The following is a 22,379-nucleotide window of genomic DNA, read 5'->3' as shown; positions in this document are numbered from 1 at the left end:
CCCCTTACCATCCAGCGACCAACGGTCTGGCAGAGAGAGCGGTCCAGACACTTAAAGCGGGACTCAAGAAGCAGCCGGCAGCGTCAATGGACACAAAGCTCTCCCGCTGGCTGTTTGATCACAGGACCACACCGCATACCACAACGGGCATACAGCCAGCTGAACTCTTAATGGGAAGGCGGCTGCGAACGAGGCTGAGTCTCCTTTTCCCAAATTTAATGGGGAAAGTGGAGAAACAACAGGAGGCCCAACGCAGGGAGCATGATAATAGTCGGCAGCAGAGACATTTCCAGGTGGGGGCACCGGTTTGGGTCAAGAATTATGGGAATGGACCAACGTGGGTCAAAGGCACGGTAGAGTCCCAAACAGGGCCTATATCCTATGAGGTTTCGAAAGGAGGTAAGGTGCTGAAGAAACACCTAGACCAAATTATGGCAGCGGAACCACACCTGGAGGCAGGCGAAGCAGGACAGCCTCAAGCTGGGATAGCCCAGACGGAAAGGATACCCACACCCCAGCCCCGAGCAATTTCTCCAGACCCCGTCATCCAGTCGTCAGAGACGGAGATGGACACGTTCGACGAGGCCGCCGCGTCATCTCTCCCCGAGGAGGAAGAACAACTTCCATGGAGGTGGTCAAGGAAAAGACGGGCACCTATAAGGTACACCCCGCCCACTTCGGAGAACGAACAGGCGGACGACACAGAGGTGACAGACCCAGACATGAGGAGCAGGAAGAAGCTCAGATGAATGCCAGCTGGCAGGAATTCCTCGGACCTTGGGGGAGGGGGGGGGGGGGGTGTAATGAACTCCAATTAGCTTTATTGGTTGGCCAATTAGAATATGAGCTCCCTCAACGTTAGCTCATTGAGGGGGCCCATATAAGCACCTGTGTAGGCTTTGTGAGCTGGTCTTAAGTTGACTGGACTGCTAGCAGCACTGTTTGGAGCTGCTCCTGTAATATCGTTATTGTAAATAAATATTGGTATGGTGACGGAACGCCTGCTTCCCGTGGATTACTACAGTCTTTCGTGCAATTGATCATGCATCAGTTATCTAATCCTCATGGCAGCCATCTTTAACAGTTCATTCGGGTCCATTTTAAATAGAACACAGTTTAAAAAACAACATAATATCTCCATGTCTGTCCTAGCATGACAGTTAGTGAGGGACTGGTTGAATATTGCAGAGGAGATGTAGATACTCTTAATTGTTTTGACGCACTTACAGTGTAATGTCCATTGAGGAGGAAATTAGTCCATTTTTGTGATTACTTAACATCAGTAATTGCTCTTTTAATCCTCCACAACGTCATTCTTTGAAATTGTTGCAAGGATAGAAGCCAACAATTACACTAGAATTATTATTATTTCCTAAAAATGAGAGAAAGCCAACCTTTCCCTGTTAGTAGATCGGGGAAATTGGCAAACAATTGAGAGGCTCCAAATTGAGCTTTTTCCACGTATATATTAGCAGAGATTGAAATAAAATACAATACAGATAGTAGCAGAATGATTGTGTGTTTTGTTCAGGAAGAAAAGGAGATGACATTGAATTTTCAAAAGAAAACAATTGCCTCGACATAATGTGTTTTGTCGCATCCTTAGGATGTTCCAATGCAATTTGCAACCAGTGAATTATTCTCTGACATGCAGTCATTATTGTTAGTTGGTAAATGAGGTAGTTAATTTGCACTCAGCAAGGTTCAATGGCCAACAGGTATATAACTGATTCAGAGAGGAACATTGGCCAGGATATTGGCAGAGCTCACTGCTCTTTTTAGGAGACCGTAATGGTGTCACCTGAGAATCCGCAACACCAGCTAAGCATCATATTTGCTTTAGCGAGGTCATTTTTTTCTTATAAGTGCAGTATAATCACAAGCCACAAGAGAAAGCACTGAATCAATTCATTTCCTTGTGTTTGTACTTTGTAGATTTACCAGAGATGCTGGCTTGTGCTAAAGAAGGCGTCCAGTAAAGGCCCAAAGCGACTGGAGAAGTTTTCAGATGAACGAGCTGCATATTTCCGATGCTATCACAAGGTAAGATTGCTGCCAAAAAGAAATGTATTCCCAAAAATAGTAGTTTATTTTACTTAACCATTTTGCCTTCATGATGCCTTCCCTGAATATCATTGTTTTGTGAAACAGTGGGAAAGACAACCATAAAATGAGCTTAAACTGGACATATACAGCTATCCCTTGTTTAGGTCACCGAATGGGTTTCAGAAAATCTATGTGCTGAAGAAAAAGGTGCTGAACAAAACAAAATTGCCGCAGGAAAATATGTCAAAATATTGCCCAGTGCCTTCCTCCCTGACTCAGAAAGGTCATGTGGTCATTGCCACCACACTAGATACATCCTAAAACACAGCACAAAAGAACCTGCCAGAAATCCACCGTACCTGATTCAGGAGTGTTTCTTCAGGTCAGAGAACAAGGCTAACCTGTGGTTTCTACAGGATTGCATTGAGGCCTGGCTGCGGACATTGGCCTGGGCATGATGAACTTCCCTGGGTACCTGCACCGGGCCGAAGTTGAGGCTTTGTCACAAGGTACAGCCTGGAAGTGGTGGCATGGCTGATTGAGTGAGAGGTCAGCAGGAGTTCAGAGCCTGATTGAGGGCTGCCAGATACAGTGTTGGGGACCATGGCTGAGATGCTGGGGGTGGAACCAGTATCTGCTCGACAACATGGTAGCATAGTGGTTAGTACAGTTGCTTCACAGCTCCAGGGTCCCAGGCTCGATTCCCGGCTGGACCTCTGTCTGTGCAGAATCTGCATGTTCTCCCCGTGTCTGCGTGGGTTTCCTTCGGGTGCTCTGGTTTCCTCCCACAGTACAAAGATGTGCAGGTTAGGTCGATTGGCCATGTTAAATTGCCCTTCGTGTCCAAAAAATGTTAAGTGGGGGTTACTGGGTTACGGGGATAGGGTGGATACGTGGGCTTCAGTAGGGAGCTCTTTGTTAGGGCCATGCAGACTTGTTGGGCCTAATGGCCTCCTTCTGCACTGTAAATTCTATGAAATCTATGAAATATGCTAGAACAAGTCACCCTCCCAAACCTCAAGTCACTGTCTTCAGTGTTGTCACGCGTCACTCCGAAGGACCACAAAGCTGAGCATTGTTATCTCATGAACACAGGGATGGTAATGGCCACCTGCTTCCTGGCTGTGCTCCCAGTTGATCTGGTGAACTATTTTTGCAGGAAAGTGGTGAAGAGTTCAGTGCTGTCTCTGATGTTGGATGTATTGCAAACAGTTTACTCTCTGTACTGCAAAGTGCAAGATTGTGGTTACCAAGTGATGAGTCAAACATATAAAAGCTAGAATGGGAATTGATAGGACAAAAGAATAGAGTAGCTGGAATCAATTCAAGCTGCACTGATGTGAGAGACAGGAGGCAAAGGAAAGTGTGGATTTGCGAATTACTCAATGCCCCATAACAATTTGAAATAAAAACCCCCTATATTAATTTCCTATGACCAAACTAATAAAATATATTTGGTTCACCATTATGTCCTGTACAAAGTGCACCAAATCAAATGACAAAAATCGAAATTTCCTGTACCCAATATCTCCCTACATCCCTGATTAGAAAATAAAGTAACTATATGGTGGGGCCCAGGCAGGAAAAGTTTCACAATCACTGCAGTAATTTTACATGCAGTAAATTAGTCTTGCCATCTTTTATAATAATGATCTTTATTGACACAAGTAGGCTTACATTAACACTGCAATTAAGTTACTGTGAAAAGCCCCGAGTTGCCACATTCTGGCATCTGTTCGGATACAGAGGGAAAATTCAGAATGTCCAAATTACCTAACAAGCACGTCTTTCGGGACCTGTGGAAGGAAACTGGAGCATCCGGAGGAAACCCACGCAGACACAGGGAGAACGTGCAGACTCGGCACAGACAGTGACCCAAATGGGAATCAAACCTGGGTCCCTGGCGCTGTGAAGCAACATTGCTAACCACTGTGCTACCATGTTGCCCTCCAGTAGATAGCAGTTAAAACAATGGCGTAATTTTTTTCCCATCTACTTCTGTTTTTTCTAATATCTAATGTCTGCTGTGTTTCCCAGTGGCATGGGGTGGATTCATTGGGCAATCCCATTGGCAGCAGCGAGACCAGGAGATCCCGCCACTGACAATAGCGGGTCTCTCCTGCTGCTGAGAAACGCCACAAGGAAGAGACGGAATCTCATTTTTAGTGTGAATAGAGGGAGAGCACCTCATTTCTACTGAACAATATAATTCTACTCCTTCCTTGTACTAAGGAATTCAATAATGTTTTTATTCACATCTGTCTGATGGTAACATTAGTGCTCATGTTTATACATCTTTTTACAGACATGGGCAAGTTGTTAAAACTAATCACAATTACATATCGTCACTTGATTCATTTTCAGAAGCATCAATCAAGTCTCCATGGAAATTGGAGCCCACATGAAATGGTGATCTCCACAGTCTGATGCCAGACCATCTCTGTGGAGAATCTATTTCCCTTTCAGTTATGTAGTTTAGATGGACTGCTGAACATAAATGGATAAAACAGTGGTAGCTTTATTGAGACACAGGAAACAGTTTATCACATTGTACAACTTGGCCTCATGCCACATTGACAGCAATCTCAACATTAAACACAATTAGGCATGCTTTCAACAGTTCCTACTTAGCATGCAGCTGGTGAAGGCAACTTGAATTCAATAAAACCTCTCTTTCATGTACCATACCATCTTCAGTTACAAATAGGCAACCTGCTTTCACAGAGCTACACTTCACTGAACCTGGTAATGATACATATACATCTTATTGCGAGAAAGATTTTCCAAGTTCAGTTGCATTATAAAACCTGGACTGTTCCTCACACTCCACAAGAAAGCCTCTGTAAAGCTAGCTTCCCTTCTTGCTTCAATACATATTATCTTGCTGACTTCACATAGTACGTCTTATTTGCAACGCAACCATTACTATGCTTTTTTGATGACACAGGTGACCACAGATTTGATGTTTTCTGTACCTTGCTAATAGGCTTGTTTATACATTTCTTCATCAATGCATTGCTATTGAAAGGCAGTCGGAGGAAACCCACACAGACACAGGGAGAAAGTGCAAAATCCATAGTCACCCAAGGCTGGAATTGAATCTGGTCCCTGGCGCTGTGAGGTAACAGTGCTAACCACTGTGAAACTCCTCTTTTCAATACCTCTTATAGTTAGTAAACAAGCCCATTAGGATGAATGTTGAAAAGGAAAAGTTACATAGTAAACCACGTAAGGTGAGGTGAGCGTGACTTACCTTGACATAAAGGCTGCATTGTACCGAATGTGGCATCAAGGAGACCTAGAGAAATTGGAGTAAATGGAAATCAAGCGGAAAACCTGACTTTCGCTGGTAGAAGTCTTGTCCAACACAGAGGAGGATGATTGTGGTTGTTGGAAATTCCAGGATATCACTGCAGAAGTTCCTCAGGCGAGTGTCCTAGACCCAACCATCTTCAGCTGTTTCATCAATGACCTTCCTTCCATTATAAGGTCAGAGTGGGGATGTTCACCGATTATTGCACAATGTTCAGCAACATTCGTGACTCCACAAATACTGAAGCAGCTCATGTCCAATTGCAGCAACACCTGGACAATATCCAGGCTTGGGCTATCAAGTGGAAATTCACATCTGTGCCTCAAAAGTTACAGGCAATGACCATCTCCAACAAGAGAGAATCTAACCATCGTCCCTTGACATCCAATGGCATTACAATCGCTGAATCCCCCACTATCAATATCCTGGGATTACCATTGACCAGAAACTGAACTGCACTAGCCATATACATACTGCAGCTACAAGAGCTGGTTAGAAACTAGGAATCGTGCAGAAAATAACTCACCTCCTGACTTCCCAAAGCCTGTCCAGCATCTACGAGGCACAAGTTAGGAGTATGATGGAACATTCCACTTGCTTGAATGAATGAAACTCCAACAACAGTTGAAATGCTTGACACCATCCAAGAAAAAACCTGCTGCTTGATTGGCATCCATCCACAAACATTCGACCACTGAAGCACTGTGACAGATGTGTGTACCTTCTACAAGATGCACTGCAGAAACTCACCCAGGCTCCTTAGGCAGCACCTTCCAAAACCACAACCACTACTATCTAGAAGGACAAGGGCAGCAGACACTTGGGAATATCACCACTTGGAGGTTCCCCTCCAAGTTACTCACCACCCTGAACTGAAAATACATCAACAATCTTTTCACTGGCATGGGGTTAAAATCCATGAACTCCCTGCCTAACAGCACTGTGGTATTACAATCCCAGACAATTTCCCAACAGTGGCTTGGATAATGGACCAAAACTCCAAATTTTATTTACATTTTGTAAGACTTTGAGGAAAGGATTCTTTGTCCCTGGAGTGATTGGACAAAGAAATAGGGATATGGTATATTAAAACAATCTTTATTACTCACATAGTATTAAAATCAACATTACACCAGAAAATAACTTGACTTGCAGTTACCCCTTAAACAATACTAGTCAATGCAGTGACTACAATACCCTTAATTTCTACCTTTACTCCCACTTAAACAATTAGAAAACAACAATCTCAGCTCTCAAACCACTTTAAATACCAATAGTACAGAGGAATACTTGTTTTACAGAGTTGTTTCTTGACACTGCTTTATAGAAAGGATCTGAGTCCTGTCAGAAATTCTGGCTGTATGTCTTCAAAAGCTTTTCCAACTGGCTTGTTTCAGCTCCCCCTTTTCCTCAGACAAGTCTGTACTACTTTAAATACTGTTAATCTCTTTTAATTAACCTAGAATGAGTGCAGAACTGTTTAACTGTGCACACAGCTCCCGGTAGATCAGAACTGAACTGAAAATATTTTGTCAAAAAGCTTGGTGTCTTAATTCCACCCAGCAATGGCATCATCTCACCAAGCTGAAAACTAATGAACTCTCCGGGGAACCCCCTTAATCAAAACAAAATTGCATTAGCCCAAGTTTTTATGATGGTTAATTGCACCTCTGGTTCCGAAAAGCTTTGTTGTCTTTCAACCCAAGAATCTTTTAAAACACAATTTCAGCAGTCAAATAAACTTTAATCCAGGCTTTTAACCCTGAATTCACCAAATACTTATAATACAATATATCTGAAATTCCTACATTGATTTCAATGGGTGTACCTACACCTCAGGGACTGGAGTGGTTCACGAAGGCAGCTCATCACCACCTTCTCAAGTGCAATTGCAATAGGCAATAAATGCTGACCTAGCCAGTGATGCCCACAACATATGAATGAATAAAAATGTACCTTTTAGATTAATAGGATTGAATTTAATTGTGAATGCTGTGATTTTTGTAATTTTGTAACATTTGCAAGTATATCACGTAAGATGTTAATTGTTTTACATTTAATCCTTTCCCCAGATTCATATCAAGTGCAGGATATATAAGTAACTGAATCAATCCAGTTATTTATTTCATACTGCAGAAACTTATGGATGGACAACTAATACACAGGATTGGGATTCCGGGAGAAAGGCAGTTCATATTGATGAAAACTACTGCATATTTCAATATTTCAGCTTTGCACTAGATGTTGCCTTGTATTTAGTATCATAGGACAAATACATAAGTGGATTGCATGTCCCCTATTATCTGAAGTTTACCTTTACGCCCTGCACCTAATTAAATGATAGTAAGACTTGGGGGCGGTAAAAATGAAACTCCATGGGTGAAATATAATACCTATTCCATGTCCTGGAAGTGGCTACATGGTGGGAGGGTCACTTTCAGGTGGTGGTGCTCCCATGCATCTGCTGCTATTTTCTTTCCAGGTGATTGAGGTCATGGGATTGGAAGGTGATTTCTAAGGATCCTTGGTGAGTTGCTGCAGCGCATCTAATTGACGGTACACACTGCAAACACTGTCGTGGAGAGAGTGATGTTGGAGATTACGGATGGGGTGCCAGTCAAGTGGGCTGTTTTGTCCTGGATGGTTTCAAACTTCTTGAGATTTGTTGGAGCTGTGTTCATCCAGGCAGGTGATAGAGTATTCCATCAAACTCCTGACTTGTATGTTGCAGATAGTGCACAGGGCTTGGGGAGCTCCAGAGGAGTCACAAAAAAAAACATTGCGCAATCACCAGCGAACCTTCTGTCCACTTCTGACCTTCTGGCAGAGAGAAAGTCATTGATGAAAGAGTTGAAGATTGTTAGATCTAGGACACTACCCTGGGAATCTCTCGCAGTGCAGTGTGGGGATTGAGATGAATAACCTTCAGATGCCGCAAGCATCTTCCGTTGTGTTAGGTATGACTCCAACTAATGAAGAATTTCCCCTCCGATTCTTATAGACTCCAACTTTGCTAGGGTTCCTTGATGCCAGAATCTATCAAATACTGCCTTAATATCAAGGGCAGTCATTCTCACCTCTCCTCTTGAGATCAGCTCTTTAACCCATGCTTGTACTAAGGCTGTCATAAGGCTGTTATGAGGTCATAAGCAGCACAGTAGTTCACACTGTTGCTTCCAAGCGCCAAGGTCCAAGGTTCGATTCCCAGCTTGGGTCACTGTCTGTGCGGAGTCTGCACGTTCTCCCCGTGTCTGCGTGGATTTCCTCCCGGGGATCCGGTTTCCTCCCACAAGTCCTGAAAGACGTACTATTAGGTAATTTGGGCATTCTGAATTCGTCCTCCGTGTACCCGAACAGGCAATGTAGTTTGGCGACTAGGGTATTTTCACAGTAACTTCATTGCCGTGTTAATGTGAGCCTACTTGTGACAATAAAGATTTTTAAAAAAAATTACATTGATTAGCCCTGGCAGAATTCAAAATGAGTGTCAGTGTGTAAGTTGGATTGGATTGGATTTGTTTATTGTCACATGTACCAAGGTATAGTGAAAAGTATTTTCCTGCGAGCAGCTCAACAGATCATTAAGTACATGGGAAGAAAAGGGAATAAAAGAAAATACATAATAGGGCAACACAAGATATACAATGTAACTACATAAGCACTGGCATCTGATGAAGTATACAGGGTGTAGTGTTAACGAGGTCAGTCCATAAGAGGGTCATTTAGGAGTCTGGTGACAGTGGGGAAGAGACTGTTTTTGAGACTTCTGTATCTCCTGCCCGATGGAAGAAGTTGGAAGAGTGAGTAAGCCGGGTGGGAGGGATCCTTGATTATGCTGCCCGCTTTCCCAGGCAGCGGGAGGTGTAGATGGAGTCAATGGATGGGAGGCAGGTTCATGTGATGGGCTGGGCAGTATTCACGACTCTCTGAAGTTTCTTGCGGTCCTAGGCCGAGCAGTTGCCATACCAGGCTGTGATGCAGCCCGATAGGATGCTTTCTATGGTGCATCTGTAAAAGGTGGTAAGGGTTAATGTGGACATGCCAAATTTCTCTAGTTTCCTGAGGAAGTATAGGCGCTGTTGTGCTTTCTTGGTGGTAGCGTTGACATGGGTGGACCAGGACAGATTTTTGGAGGTGTGCACCCCTAGCAATTTGAAACTGCTAACCATCTCCACCTCGGCCCCGTTGATGCTGACAGGGGTGTGTACAGTACTTTGCTTCCTGAAGTCAATGACCAGCTCTTTAGTTTTGCCGGCATTGAGAGAGAGATTGTTGTCGCTACACCACTCCACTAGGTTCTCTATCTCCCTCCTGTATTCTGACTCGTCGTTATTCGAGATCCAGCCCACAATAGTCGTATCGTCAGCAAACTTGTAGATGGAGTTGGAACCAAGTTTTGCCACGCAGTCGTGTGTGTACAGGAAGTAGAGTAGGAGGCTAGGTACGCAGCCTTGCGGGGCCCCGGTATTGAGGACTATTGTGGAGGAGGTGTTGTTGATTCTTACTGATTGTGGTCTGTTGGTCAGAAAATCGAGGATCAAGTTGCAGAGTGGAGAGCCAAGTCCTAGGTTTTGGAGCTTTGATATGAGCTTGGCTGGGATTATGGTGTTGAAGGCAGAGCTGTAGTTAATAAATAGGAGTCTGATGTAGGAGCTCTTGTTTTCGAGATGCTCTAGGGATGAGTGTAGGGCCAGGGAAATGGCGTCTGATGCGGACCGGTTGCAACGGTATGTGAATTGCAGTGGATCAAGGCGTTCTGGGAGTATAGAGGTGAAGCGCTTCATGATCAGCCTCTCAAAGCACTTCATTACGACTGAAGTCAGGGCCACCGGACGGTAGTCATTGAGCACGTTGTCTGGTTCTTCTTTGGTATCGGTGTGATGGTAGTCTTCTTGAAGCAGGTGGGGACCTAGGAGTGCAGTAGGGACAGGTTAAAGATGTCTGTGAATACCTCTGCCAGCTGGTCCATGTAGGCTTTGAGTGCACAACCAGGGATCCCGTCCGGGCCCGTCGCCTTCCAAGGTTTCACTTTCAGGAAGGCTGATCTGACTGTGAAAGTGGGTATGGGTGAATTATGGGCTGCTGGGGCACTCGACAGCGGATTGTTGGTTACCTGCTCGAACCGAGCATAGAATGCATTGAGTTCATCGGGGAGGGGTGCGCTGCTGCCGGAGATACTGCTCGGCTCGCTTTGTAGCCAGTTATATTGTTTAGTCCTTGCCACAACTGTCGAGAGTCTGTCTGTGACTTTAGCTTGGTGATATTCTCTCTTGGCATCTCGGATGGCTTTGCGGAGGTCGTACCTGGATTTCTTGTATAGGTCAGGGTCGTCTGCCTTGAATGCCTCAGATCTGTCCTTCAGTAGGGAGTCAATCTCGCGATTGACCCATGGTTTCCGGTTGGGGAACGTACGTACTGCTTTTGGCACGCAGTCATCCACACATTTGCTGATGAAGTCTGTGATGGTGGTGACATACTCATTTAGGTTGGTCGCTGAGTTCTTAAATATGGACCAGTGAAGCTTGATAACACTGTCAGTGACTTTGCTGATAATTGAGAATGGACTGATGGGGTGGTAATTGGTTGGGTTCAACTTGCCATCCTTTTTTAAGACAGGACATAGCTGGGCAGTGTTTTTTCACATTGCTGGATGCTAGTGTAATAGCTGTATTGGAACAGCTTGATTAAGGGCACAGTTAGTTCTGGAGTACAAACATTCTGCACTATTTGTTAGGGCCCATAGTCGCTGCAGTACCAGCACCCTCAGCATTTTTTTTTTTTTAATAAACAATTTTATTGAGGTAGTTTTTGGCTTTATAAACAGTTACAGACATCATCAGAAAGGAAGCAAAAAAGGCAAAAATGTGCAAACATCCACGTTCTTTCGATACTTCCACCGTAACATATTGCACAAGCCCGCTCCCCTCCCACCGGTACTACCCGCCATATTTTCCCTCCTGCTCTACTCTAACCCCCCCCCCTGCTGACGCTCACTCTCCCGCAAAGAAGTCAATAAATGGTTGCCACCTCCGGGTGAACCCCTGCACAGAACCCCTCAAGGCGAACTTGATTTTTTCCATCCCCAGGAAACTCGACATGTCCGCAAGCCACCACTCCGTCTTCGGGGGCTTTGAGTCCCTCCACGCCAATAATATTCGTCGCCGGGCTATCAGGGAAGCAAAGGCCAGCACATCGGCCTCTTTCTCCCCCTGGACGCCCGGGTCTTCCGAAACACCAAACATTGCCACCCCTGGGCTCATCACCACCCTTGTTTTTAGCACCTGGGACATGACCCCCGCAAATCCCTCCCAGTACCCCCTCAGCTCAGGGCATGCCCAAAACATGTGAACATGGTTCGCTGGTCCTCCCGCGCACCTAGCGCATTTGTCCTCTATCCCGAAAAATTTGCTCATCCGAGCCACCGTCATATGGGCCCGGTGAACGACCTTAAATTGGATCAGCCCGAGCCTAGCACATGTCGCGGTCGAGTTTACCCTACTCAGGGCCTCTGCCCACAGCCCATCCTCCATTTCCCCGCCTAGCTCCTCCTCCCATTTAAGTTTCAGTTCCTCTGTCTGGGACCCTTCCTCCCTCATGAGCACCTTATAAATACCCGAGACTCTACCCTCCCCTTCATCCCTCCCAGAGACTATTCTGTCTAGGATCCCCATTGGCAGGAGGCGCGGGAAAGATGGGACCTGTCTACGAACAAAGTCCCGCAACTGTAGGTATCTAAAATCATTTCCCCTTACCACCCCAAATTTCTCCTCCAAGCTCCTCAAACTCGCGAAGCTCCCTTCCAGGAACATATCACCCACCCTTCCCGCCCCTGCTCGCCGCCATACTCGGAACCCCCCATCCATACTGCCGGGGGCAAACCGATGGTTGTCGCAGATTGGCGCCCAGACAGACGCCCCCATCTCCCCCACATGCCTCCTCCACTGGCCCCATATCCGCAGGGTCGCCACCACTACCGGGCTGGTGGTGTACTTGGCCGGCGGCAGCGGTAGAGGAGCCGTGACCAGGGCTTCCAAACTGGAGCCCCTGCACGAAGCCGCCTCCACCCGCTCCCAAATAGACCCCGTACCCACCATCCACTTCCTTATCATAGCGATGTTGGCCGCCCAGTAATAATTGACCAGACTCGGCAAAGCCAGCCCTCCCTCGCTGCGGTTCCTCTCCAACATCGCCTTCTTTACCCGCGGAGACTTTCCCGCCCAGACAAAGCTCATGATCAGCCCGTTAATTCTTTTGAAGAAGGACTGTGGGATAAAGATCGGGAGGCACTGAAAAATAAACAAAAATCGAGGGAGGATTGTCATCTTTACAGTCTGCACCCTCCCTGCCAGCGACAGCGGGAGTGCATCCCATCTCCGAAACTCTCCCTTCATTTGCTCCACCACCCTGGCCAAATTTAACTTATGCAGCCTGCCCCAGTCTCGTGCCACCTGGATTCCCAAATACCGGAAATTTTCCTCAACCAGCCTAAACGGTAGCCCTCTCAATCTGTTCTCCTGGCCCCTTGCCTGGACCACAAACATTTCACTCTTGACCGTATTTAATTTGTATCCTGAGAACTGGCCGAACTCCCTCAGCATTCCCAGTATAGTTCCCATCCCGGCCACTGGGTCCGACACGTACAGGAGCAGGTCGTCTGCATAAAGAGAAACCCTGTGTTCAACCCCGCCCCTCACCATCCCCTTCCAACCCTCTGCGGCTCTCAGCGCCATCGCCAGCGGCTCTATGGCCAGCGCAAACAGCAGCGGGGAGAGCGGGCAGCCCTGCCTAGTCCCTCGGTACAACCTAAAGTACTCCGACACTTCTCTGTTAGTCCTGACGCTGGCCCTCGGGGCCTGATATAATAATTTGATCCAATCCACCAATCCCTCCCCGAACCCAAACCGTCCGAGCACCTCCCATAGATAGTTCCACTCTACCCGGTCAAAGGCCTTCTCGGCGTCCATTGCCACCACTACCTCCACCTCTCTACCCGCCGGGGGCATCATTATCACGTTGAGCAATCTCCTCAGATTGGCCACCAGCTGCCGACCTTTAACGAACCCAGTTTGATCCTCCCCAATCACCTCCGGTACACAGTCCTCCATTCTCCCCGCCAGTACCTTTGCCAGGAGCTTGGCGTCTACATTAATCAGGGAGATTGGCCTGTAGGACCCGCACACCTCCGGGTCTTTACCCCGCTTCAATATCAGAGATATGGTGGCTTGTGACATTGTCGGCGGCAGGGTCCCTCTGTCCCTTGCCTCATTGAAAACCCTCGCCAAGACCGGGCCCACCAGCTCAGAGAACTTCCTATAAAACTCTACTGGGTATCCATCCGGCCCCTGGGGACTTCCCCGACTGCATGGCCTTTAGGCCCCCCAATACCTCCTCTACTCTAATCGGGGCGCCCAGCTCTTCCACTTGCCCCCCCCCAACTGTTGGGAATGTTAACCCGTCCAGAAACCTTTTCATCCCCTCCGGTTCTTCCGGCGGCTCCGAAGTATACAGCTTACGATAGAAGTCCCGGAATACCCTATTCAATTCTGCCGGATCCTCCACTTTGCGCCCCCCCTCGTCCCTCACTCTACCTATTTCCCTGGCCGCCTCCCTCCTCCTGAGTTGCTGCGCTAACAGTCTGCTAGCCTTTTCCCCATACTCGTACACCACTCCCCTCGCCTTCCTAAGCTGTTCCACGGCCCTGCTCGTGGATAGTGCCCCCAGTTCCGCCTGTAGCCTCCGCCTTTCCCTGAGTAAAACCTCCCCCGGGGACTCCGCGTGCTCTTCATCTATCCGGCCCATTTCCCTGACCAATCTATCCATCTCTGCCCGGTCTGCCTTGGCTTTGTGGGCCCCAATTGAAATCAGCTCCCCCCGAACTACTGCCTTTAGCGCCTCCCACACGGTCGCCGCTGAGACCTCCCCAGTGTCATTCACCTGCAGGTAATTTTTTATACATTTCCGAAGCCTCTCGCAGATCCCCTCCTCCGACAGCAGTCCCACATCTAGCCTCCATTGCGGGCGTTGATAACTCGCTCCCCCGAACTGCAGGTCCACCCAATGCGGGGCATGGTCTGAAATGGTAATTGCTGAGTATTCCGTGTTCTTTACCTCCCCCATACAGTCCCTGCTTATTACAAAGAAATCTATCCTGGAATATACTTTATGGACGTGCGAGTAAAACGAGTAGCCCCTTCCTGTTGGCTGTCCCTCTCTCCAGGGGTCCACTGCCCCCATTTGCCCCATAAACCCTTTCAGCTCCCTTGCCATTGCTGAGAGTCTACCCGTTCTGGGACCCGACCGATCCAAAGTCGGGTCAAGGACCATGTTAAAGTCCCCTCCCATTATTAGCTTGCGAGAATCCAAGTCCGGGATCTTCCCCAGCACTCTTTTAATAAAGTCCACGTCATCCCAGTTCGGGGCATATATATTCACCAGCACCACCCTTCTCCTCTCCAGTCTGCCCCGTACCATCAGGTATCTGCCCCCCCTGTCTGCAGATATGCCCTCTGCCTCAAATTGCACGCGCTTGTTGATCATGATTGCCACCCCTCTGGACTTCGAGTCCAAGTCCGAGTGGAAGACCTGGCTAATCCAGCCCTTCCTTAGCCTGGTCTGGTCTGACACTTTCAGATGTGTCTCCTGCAACATAATTACGTCCGCCCTCAGGGCCCGCAAGTGCGCGAACACCCGCGCCCTCTTAACCGGCCCATTCAGTCCCTTGACGTTCCAGGTGATCAGCCTGGTCGGGGGGCACATCCCACCCCCCCCACCCCGCCGGTCAGCCATAGCCTTTCTCGGGCCGGCCCCTGACCCGTGCGTCGCGCCATTCCTGGCCCGCCCTTTGGCTGCCTCCACCCTCGACCTCCTTTCCAGTGCCTATTTCAAGTCCCTCTCCCGTCAGCAGAACAACCCCCCCCTCCCCTAACCCCATCCCCCGATACCCCCACCCCCGCCATCTACTGGCTGTTACTTCCCCCCCCATCTGACTTCCTTGACTAGCCAATCTGCTAGCCCGGTGACTCAACACTCCGGCGCCTTCCTGTCCCATTCCCCTTGTTTCCCCGCCCTCCTCCCCACCCACTGGGGCAAGCCGGTTCCAGTGTCTTCCACGAGCTGCACAAAAAGCCCAAACAGGAAAAAAAAAACATAAAAAGGGAAAAAACCACAGAAAAAAAGAGAAAAAGCACATAAATGTCCATGAACAAAGGAAAGAGTCTCAAATGTTCCGCTTGGCCCCTTTGGCCCAGCAAACCGTTGAGCAGCGGTCCAGGCACATTCGGCGTTCCTTCCCACAAAAATCCTCGGGCCCTAACTCGCGTCCTTGGGGCCTCCTTTCGGGACCAGCCCCAGGTCCCTCACAAAATCCATCGCTTCTTCGGGCTCGGAGAAGTAGTGGTGTTGACCCTGGTGCGTGACCCATAGCCGGGCTGGGAACAGCAGACCAAACTTCACGTGCTTCTTGAACAGCACCTCCTTGACATTCTTAAAGGCTGCTCGCCGCCGAGCCACCTCCTGGCTTAGATCCTGATAAATGCGGAGAACACTGTTGTTCCACGTGCTGCTCCTGGCGCTCTTTGCCCACTGCAGCACCCGCTCCTTGTCCACGAACCTGTGGAACCTAATCACCATCGGGCGGGGGGGGTCCGCCCGGCCGCCCCTGCCTTGCCTGCACTCTGTGTGCCCCCTCCAGCTCCAACGGTCGTGGAAAGGCTTCGGCCCCCATCAGCTGCTTCAGCAGGTCTGCTACAAACGCTGCAGCATCAGCTCCCTCCGCCCCCTCCGGGAGGCCGACCATCCTCAGATTGTTCCTGCGGATTCTATTCTCCAGCTCCTCCACTCTGTCCAGCAGTCTTCTCTGCCGCTCTTTCAGGCCGTCCACTTCTACCGCTGCAACCGTTTGCGCATCCGCCTGCTCCTCCACCGCCTCTCCCAGCTCCTTAACTTTAACATCCTGGGCGTCCATCCTCTGGTTCAGCTGATCCACCGCTTTCTGGATTGGGTCCAAGCTGTCCCGCTTCAGCGCTTCAAAACTGGACTTCATTACCTGGAGCATGTTATCCAGCGCCAACTGGATTGCTGAGTCCGGGGTCCGCGTGTCCGCCATCTTAGGTCCCAGGTAATTTTCTTCAGGTCCTTGTCTCTGTCCCTTTTTCTCCTTCTTCTTCTGCCTTCTGGAATCCCGCTGTTCCATATGCCGCAGCCCGCTCCTCAGCGCCTTCGCTGCCGCTTTCCTTTGCCCAGCACCTTAAATTTTTACCCCCTCCTGGGCATCTGAAGTGGGTCCAAGCTGTCCCTCCTCAGCAACTCCAAACTTTTTTTTCCCTTTGTCCTGGAGGAAGGAAGGTCCGTGGGTCCGCCATCTTACCCTTCAGGTCAGCTTCCTCCTTGCCTCCGTCTCTCTCTCTTTCTTCCTCACCTGCTGGCCTCCCACACTTTCATTTTCTGCAGCCCGCTCTCCTCTTCTGTTCCCGGCAGCCTTTCTGCCGCCTCCGTGGTCCCGCTATCGCGGGGAAACAGCTGTTCAGTCCCGCCGGAGTGAGAGCCCACCGAATGTGCGGCTCACTCGGACATCGCCGCCACCGGAAGTCCACCCTCAGCATTTTTAATCTCACATGGAGCTGTAGGAGACAGATGGTGATGACAGAGGTTGCTTAAGTGACTGGAAGCCAGTGTCCAGTGACATGCCACAGGGATCTGTGATGGGTCCCCTATTATTCATCATTTATATAAACAATATAGATGACTATGTGGATGGTAGGATCAGTATATTTGCAAATGACACAAAGATTGGCCTGGTGCTCAACAGCGAGGTTGAGTGTCTTGGATTGCAGGAAGATATAGACCAGATGGTCAAATGGGCAGATAAGTGACAGATGGAATTTAACTTTGAAAGGAGTAATTTGACAAGGAAGCATTCAGTGAATGGCCTGACACTGGGAGGCTCTGAGGAAAAAAGGGACCTTGGCATGTTTGTCCATAGATCTCTGAAGGCAGAAGGTGTTGCTCGTTCTGGGTGAGTGTGCTTTACACTCAATTTGGCTCTGTTTTATTCCTTAGCTCTAGAGTCGGCAAGTATCGTTAAGATACCGCCACAAGATTCAAGTTCAAGTTCAGACCAATAACTCAATACACCAGTTAGTAAGTTCAAACAAGACACATTTATTATAATACAGTTATCTACTACTTATGCATATAAAACTAAAAGACTAGGCTATTCCTACCACTAACAGGCCAATACTTATCTGGAATAAGGGAACTGCCGGATCAGGGAACAATGGCCTCTTGCTTTGTCCTGGATCCGCAGGCTTCCAGTTGGTGTGGACTAAAGGGGTCAGAAGTGTCTACTCTCGTAGCGTGCGTTGTATGACACTTACTTGATGGCGGCTGCTGACCAGGCCTCTCCTTCTCAAGGTCTTCTGCTGCAAAGGTGTTCTACTGGGAGGGCCGGCTGGTCAAGAAGAAAGAATCAGTCCTGGGACCTGACTTTTATAGGTCCCAGGGGCTTTGCGTCTTTCTGGGCGGACCCTGTCTAAACCTGCAATCGATTGGGTCCCTTCCCAATCGATTGATTTGAATTTCCCCAATAATGGGGCTGTTCCTCGATCACTGGGCGGTTCTTTCCACCTTATTTGTGTCCTTTTGTTTTAGACTCCACTGGCGCCGGGATGTCTGACCTTCCATAGAATGTAGCGATTGCCGTTAACTGTTGTGTCCATTGTGCCTGGGAATCACCATGAATCGCTCACTTAATATGCGCAGCTCGTTAGTTACAATTCTGTCTTGTTTCTTTAGCAGCTAGAATACAGGGGATTCTGCAAACTGCTTGTTTCTTTGCCAATGTCCATTTTTCCCTGTAACCTTTGCGTTCTTCCATTTTGTGTGAGGAAGTGGCCAACCCAGGTGGCTACAAAGGGCAGTTTAAAAGGGTGGTCAAAAAGGCATATAAGGCACTTGCCTTTATCAATCGAGGCATAGATTTAAAAAAAGCAGGGAATTCATGTTGGAGTTGTATAGAACTTTGATGAGGCCATAGCTGGAGTACTGTCAGCAATTCTGATCGCCACATTATAGGAAGGATGTGGGGGTGACAGGCGATTCATCAGGATGTTGCCTGAATGGACCATTTAAGTTATGAAGAGAGTTTGGATAGGCTTGGGTTGTTTTCGTTGGAGCAGAGAAGACTGAGGGGTAACCTGATTGTAGTGTACAAGATAGGGAGGGGGCATGGACAGGGTGGAGAGGGAGCAGCTAGTCCCCTCAGTTGAAGAGTGAATCACGAAGGTGCACAAGTTCAAGGTGAGGGGCAGGAGGTTTAGAGGGGATGTGAGAAAATACATTATTACCCAGAGGCCGGTGATGGTCTGTATGCACTGCCTGGGAGGGTGGTAGAGGTAGGTTGCCTCACATCCTTTAAAAAGTACCTGGATGAGCACTTGGCACAAAATAACATTCAAGGCTATGGGCCAAGTGCTGGTAAAGGTAGATCAGGTAGGTAGGTCTGGTGTTTTTCACGTGTCGGTGCAGACTCTAGGGGCCAAATGGCCTCTTCTGCACTGTGTTAATCTGTGATTTTGCGAATCAAATTGGCTCAAGACTGACACCTGTGATGCTGTGGGCCTCAGGTCAAGGCCACAATAAATCATCTACTTAGCACTTCTGGCTGAAGAGTGCTGCAAATGCCTTGAGCCGGATTTACCGTTCCTGAGACAAAGTGTTGACGCTGGGGCAGGATTCGTGGACTTCTACGACAGCAAAACTGGCGCCGCACATGGACTGATTCAGCCACCATTGAGGGGCTAGTACCGGATTGCATGGAACACATCCGATAGTGAAAAATGGCATCTGGTTTGCCGGGTCCGTGATTGACACTCAGGAGGCTGCCAAGCTGCAATTACATACACACATTTCACTCTCCACACACTCATCCCAGCCAATAAGATGGCACTGGTTGCGCTGGAGCACATCCACCCCAGTGATCGGTCAGCTGGCGCCAGAGGGCTCCCAGAGGAGTGGTCTGTGGGGACACCAATACGATCCGTGGCACTAGGCTCACAATGGGTGTGCGCAACTGCATGGCTGCCTTGCAGGCTGCAGCAATGGTGTTCCGTGGCTGTCCACCCCGTCCCCAGAGTCCCCTCCTGGCCACCATCCCGTGACTCCCTCCAGCCCTGGCAGAAGCACCCCGGCCACAGCACAACTGTCATCACAATTTCTGTACCCCCTCTCTCTCTCCCTCACCAGGCAAAGCAGTTGTATCACAATTTTTGAAAGCACAAATGAACCTCGCCATCAGGAATTCCCCGAGGTGGAGGCAGAGAATTGCGGAGGCCCAGGAGAAAACCGGGTCAGGCCCGCTAATGATATGCAAACAGTGTTTACTGTACATGTAGAGTGGAATGCATTGACACCGGAGAATTGCGATTTGGCACGAAGCCGGCGCTCGCCACGATTTTGCCGTCAAAACCAATTCTCCGCCCAATCTCCTTTCCCGATTTCGGCCCTCGTCTTTTGCACCAATGTGCTGGGCTCCCCATCATTGAAGATTTGAATGTTTGCTGAGGCTTTTCTTACAACCATTCAGTTAGTTTCACCTCCTGGCTCAAAAATACTTTCAAATAGCCGGTGTTTTGTGTGAATTTAATTCCTTATATGCTAAGTTCAAGTTAATAGTATATTTTACAGTAAATTCAATTGAAATCCCTTCGAGAGCAAAAAGTAAAAAATCTTGAAAAGTAGCATAATTTAATTTTGTACCATTGACTGACAAACGTAACACTGAATAGTGCTTATCTCCAGTTTCTGCATTAGATTCTTCTTCAGAGCAGTGCCATTTGTTGAGGATAAAATGCAGCTTGGTTCATGGCAAGTTCCTGAAAATTTAATCATGTTCCAAATTCACTAAATGGCATGTGTAACAGATGGGCTGATACTGTGTCCGTAAATTCTGTGCACCAAGAGACAGATGTTCCATTGCCAAGAGAAATACACAAACTGTACTGGCAGCTTTATCAAGAAGGGCGGGAAGATTTTGGATCTGATTTCACAAAGCCCATGTCTGCCAAGGTATATTTTATTCTCTGTTAGATATTCAGTGAAAATAAGATTTTGCTCCTGCAGAACAATCACTACCTTTGAATATCACTTAGGTCTTTAACATTGCAATAACCTGTTCATCTAATAATGTCCCGAGATGATTCAGAATTCTGTTAGACAAATCTATAACTTTCTACAGCCTGTGACACAGTGTGAAGAACCATCAATCTGATGTGCTGTCCTTTCTTAATGTTTCACTCACGCCTCTTTCCATTGACTAATTCTGGGTTTCATCAAAAATAACTGTTCCCATATGCACAATCTGTCTTCACAATTATTGTCAGTGAAAATCATAACTTGTTAAAGAGATGCGATCAATGCATAGTCTGTCACTGTGCTTTTCACAGTATAAAATGAAACATGTAACCTCAGTAACTTTGTTCTGCTCAAAGCAATTGTCCGCACGCAAATCTGTAGACGAGCTAACAACAGCAGGAACACAGCAACATGTGGATTAGGAGCAGAAGTAGACAATTCAGCCTTTTGACCCTGCTCCCCCATTCAATCAGATCTGTTGAACTTGACAGCACAAACATTTGGATGATTCATTTGTAAGCACAAATGATATATATGGAAGTATTGTAAAATACCCATGAGATGGAAAATTTATTTCCGAGTTAACAAAAGAGAGCATAGGTAGCTCAATGAATGTCTGTATTTATAAAAAATTATTTTTCTAATTAAGAGGCAATTTAGAGTGGCCAATCCGCCTACCCTGCACTTCTTTCGGCTGCGCAAGTGAGACCCATCCAGACATGGGGAGAATGTGCAAACTCCACACCAACAGTGACGCAGGGCCAGGATCAAACCTGGATCCTCGGCACCATGAGGCAGCAATGCTAACCACTGTGCCAACCTGCTGCCCCTAATGTCTGTAACTTTAAAGCAAGTAACTATGTGAGCTCTTTGCATCCGTTGTCTGAGAGCTGATGATAACATGAACAGGTTAAAACAGTAAAGGGCCATTGACACATTTAACACGATGAGCCGAAGGGCCTTTCACTTAGCTGTATTGTAAAACGCTATGAAATTGTAGAAATGAAGACACCAAAGAGAGAGGTAAACCATTTGTTGAACAAGTCAAAAGAAAGGGTGACAGCTAATGGCAGAGTAGGGATGAAATTGGATTTGGGCTGTTGGTGAGGGAGTGAGGAAAGTAGGAGAATTTAGTTTTTGGGGAGTATGAGTGTTATAGAAGTTCCAAGACAGGAAAGGAAAGGGGGGACCAGGGACGGGGTGGGGCGGGGGGGGGGGGGGGGGGGGCAGTTTGGTTGGGGGGGGGGGCTGGGGGCAGTCCAGGGTGAGTGGGGAGCGGTTTGGGGATCAGGTTGGACCTGGGGCGATCGGGGGGGGTGGCAGTGGATGTCAGGTCGGGCTGTGTTGGGGGGTGCAGGGGTTAGGTCAGAGTTGGGGGGTGGGGCCGTGTGTGGTTGCGGGGTGTCCCGTGTGAGTCTGGATCTGGGTCCATGTCGGAGTTTTTTAATAGTTATCTGGAGTTGAAATGAATATTTTCCTCTCATTCTTTTCGAGTAACGTCAGTGTCAAACTGCCAGAACCATACGAAGTTACCAATTTAAATCACTTCTGTCAGATGGTTCCCAGCAACAACGCAATTGTCCAGGGGAAGTTTCCTGTTCAAAAATATACTTTATTCATAAAATCTCTAAAGTAGAAAAACATTACAAATATATTTCAAATTGCTACAACAGTAAAGTAAGACATTATTTACATTTTATCCAGAGGTTCAGAGCCACTTGAGTTCAATTCAGTAATGAAGACAAAACACACATTTAAATCCTTTCATTACAATTCTGTTCAAACTATGTACATTGGTCATGCTGCACCCTCAAGTGCTTCAATGCATTTTTATACATTTCGTGTTAATCACCCAGACCAAGGGATTTTACACAGTTTCCAGCCCCTACAT

The 22,379-nt window shown here is 47.7% G+C and overlaps 1 protein-coding gene across 1 annotated transcript in view; it reads left to right on the top strand.

The window, feature by feature from the left end:
- LOC119969457 (docking protein 5-like) overlaps positions 1–22,379 on the top strand; it is a 626,361-nt gene that overhangs the window by 309,781 nt on the left and 294,201 nt on the right. Inside the window, exon 3 of the mRNA XM_038803103.1 lies at positions 1,936–2,043. Within this exon, the coding sequence (XP_038659031.1) occupies positions 1,936–2,043 (108 nt within the window). The remainder of the gene's footprint in view (positions 1–1,935; positions 2,044–22,379) is intronic.

The sequence above is a fragment of the Scyliorhinus canicula genome, chromosome 7 (genome assembly GCF_902713615.1).
Source record: "Scyliorhinus canicula chromosome 7, sScyCan1.1, whole genome shotgun sequence".
NCBI lineage: Eukaryota > Metazoa > Chordata > Chondrichthyes > Carcharhiniformes > Scyliorhinidae > Scyliorhinus > Scyliorhinus canicula.
The sequence above is the reverse complement of the archived record's forward strand: the minus strand, read 5'-3'. Positions and strand labels throughout refer to the sequence as shown.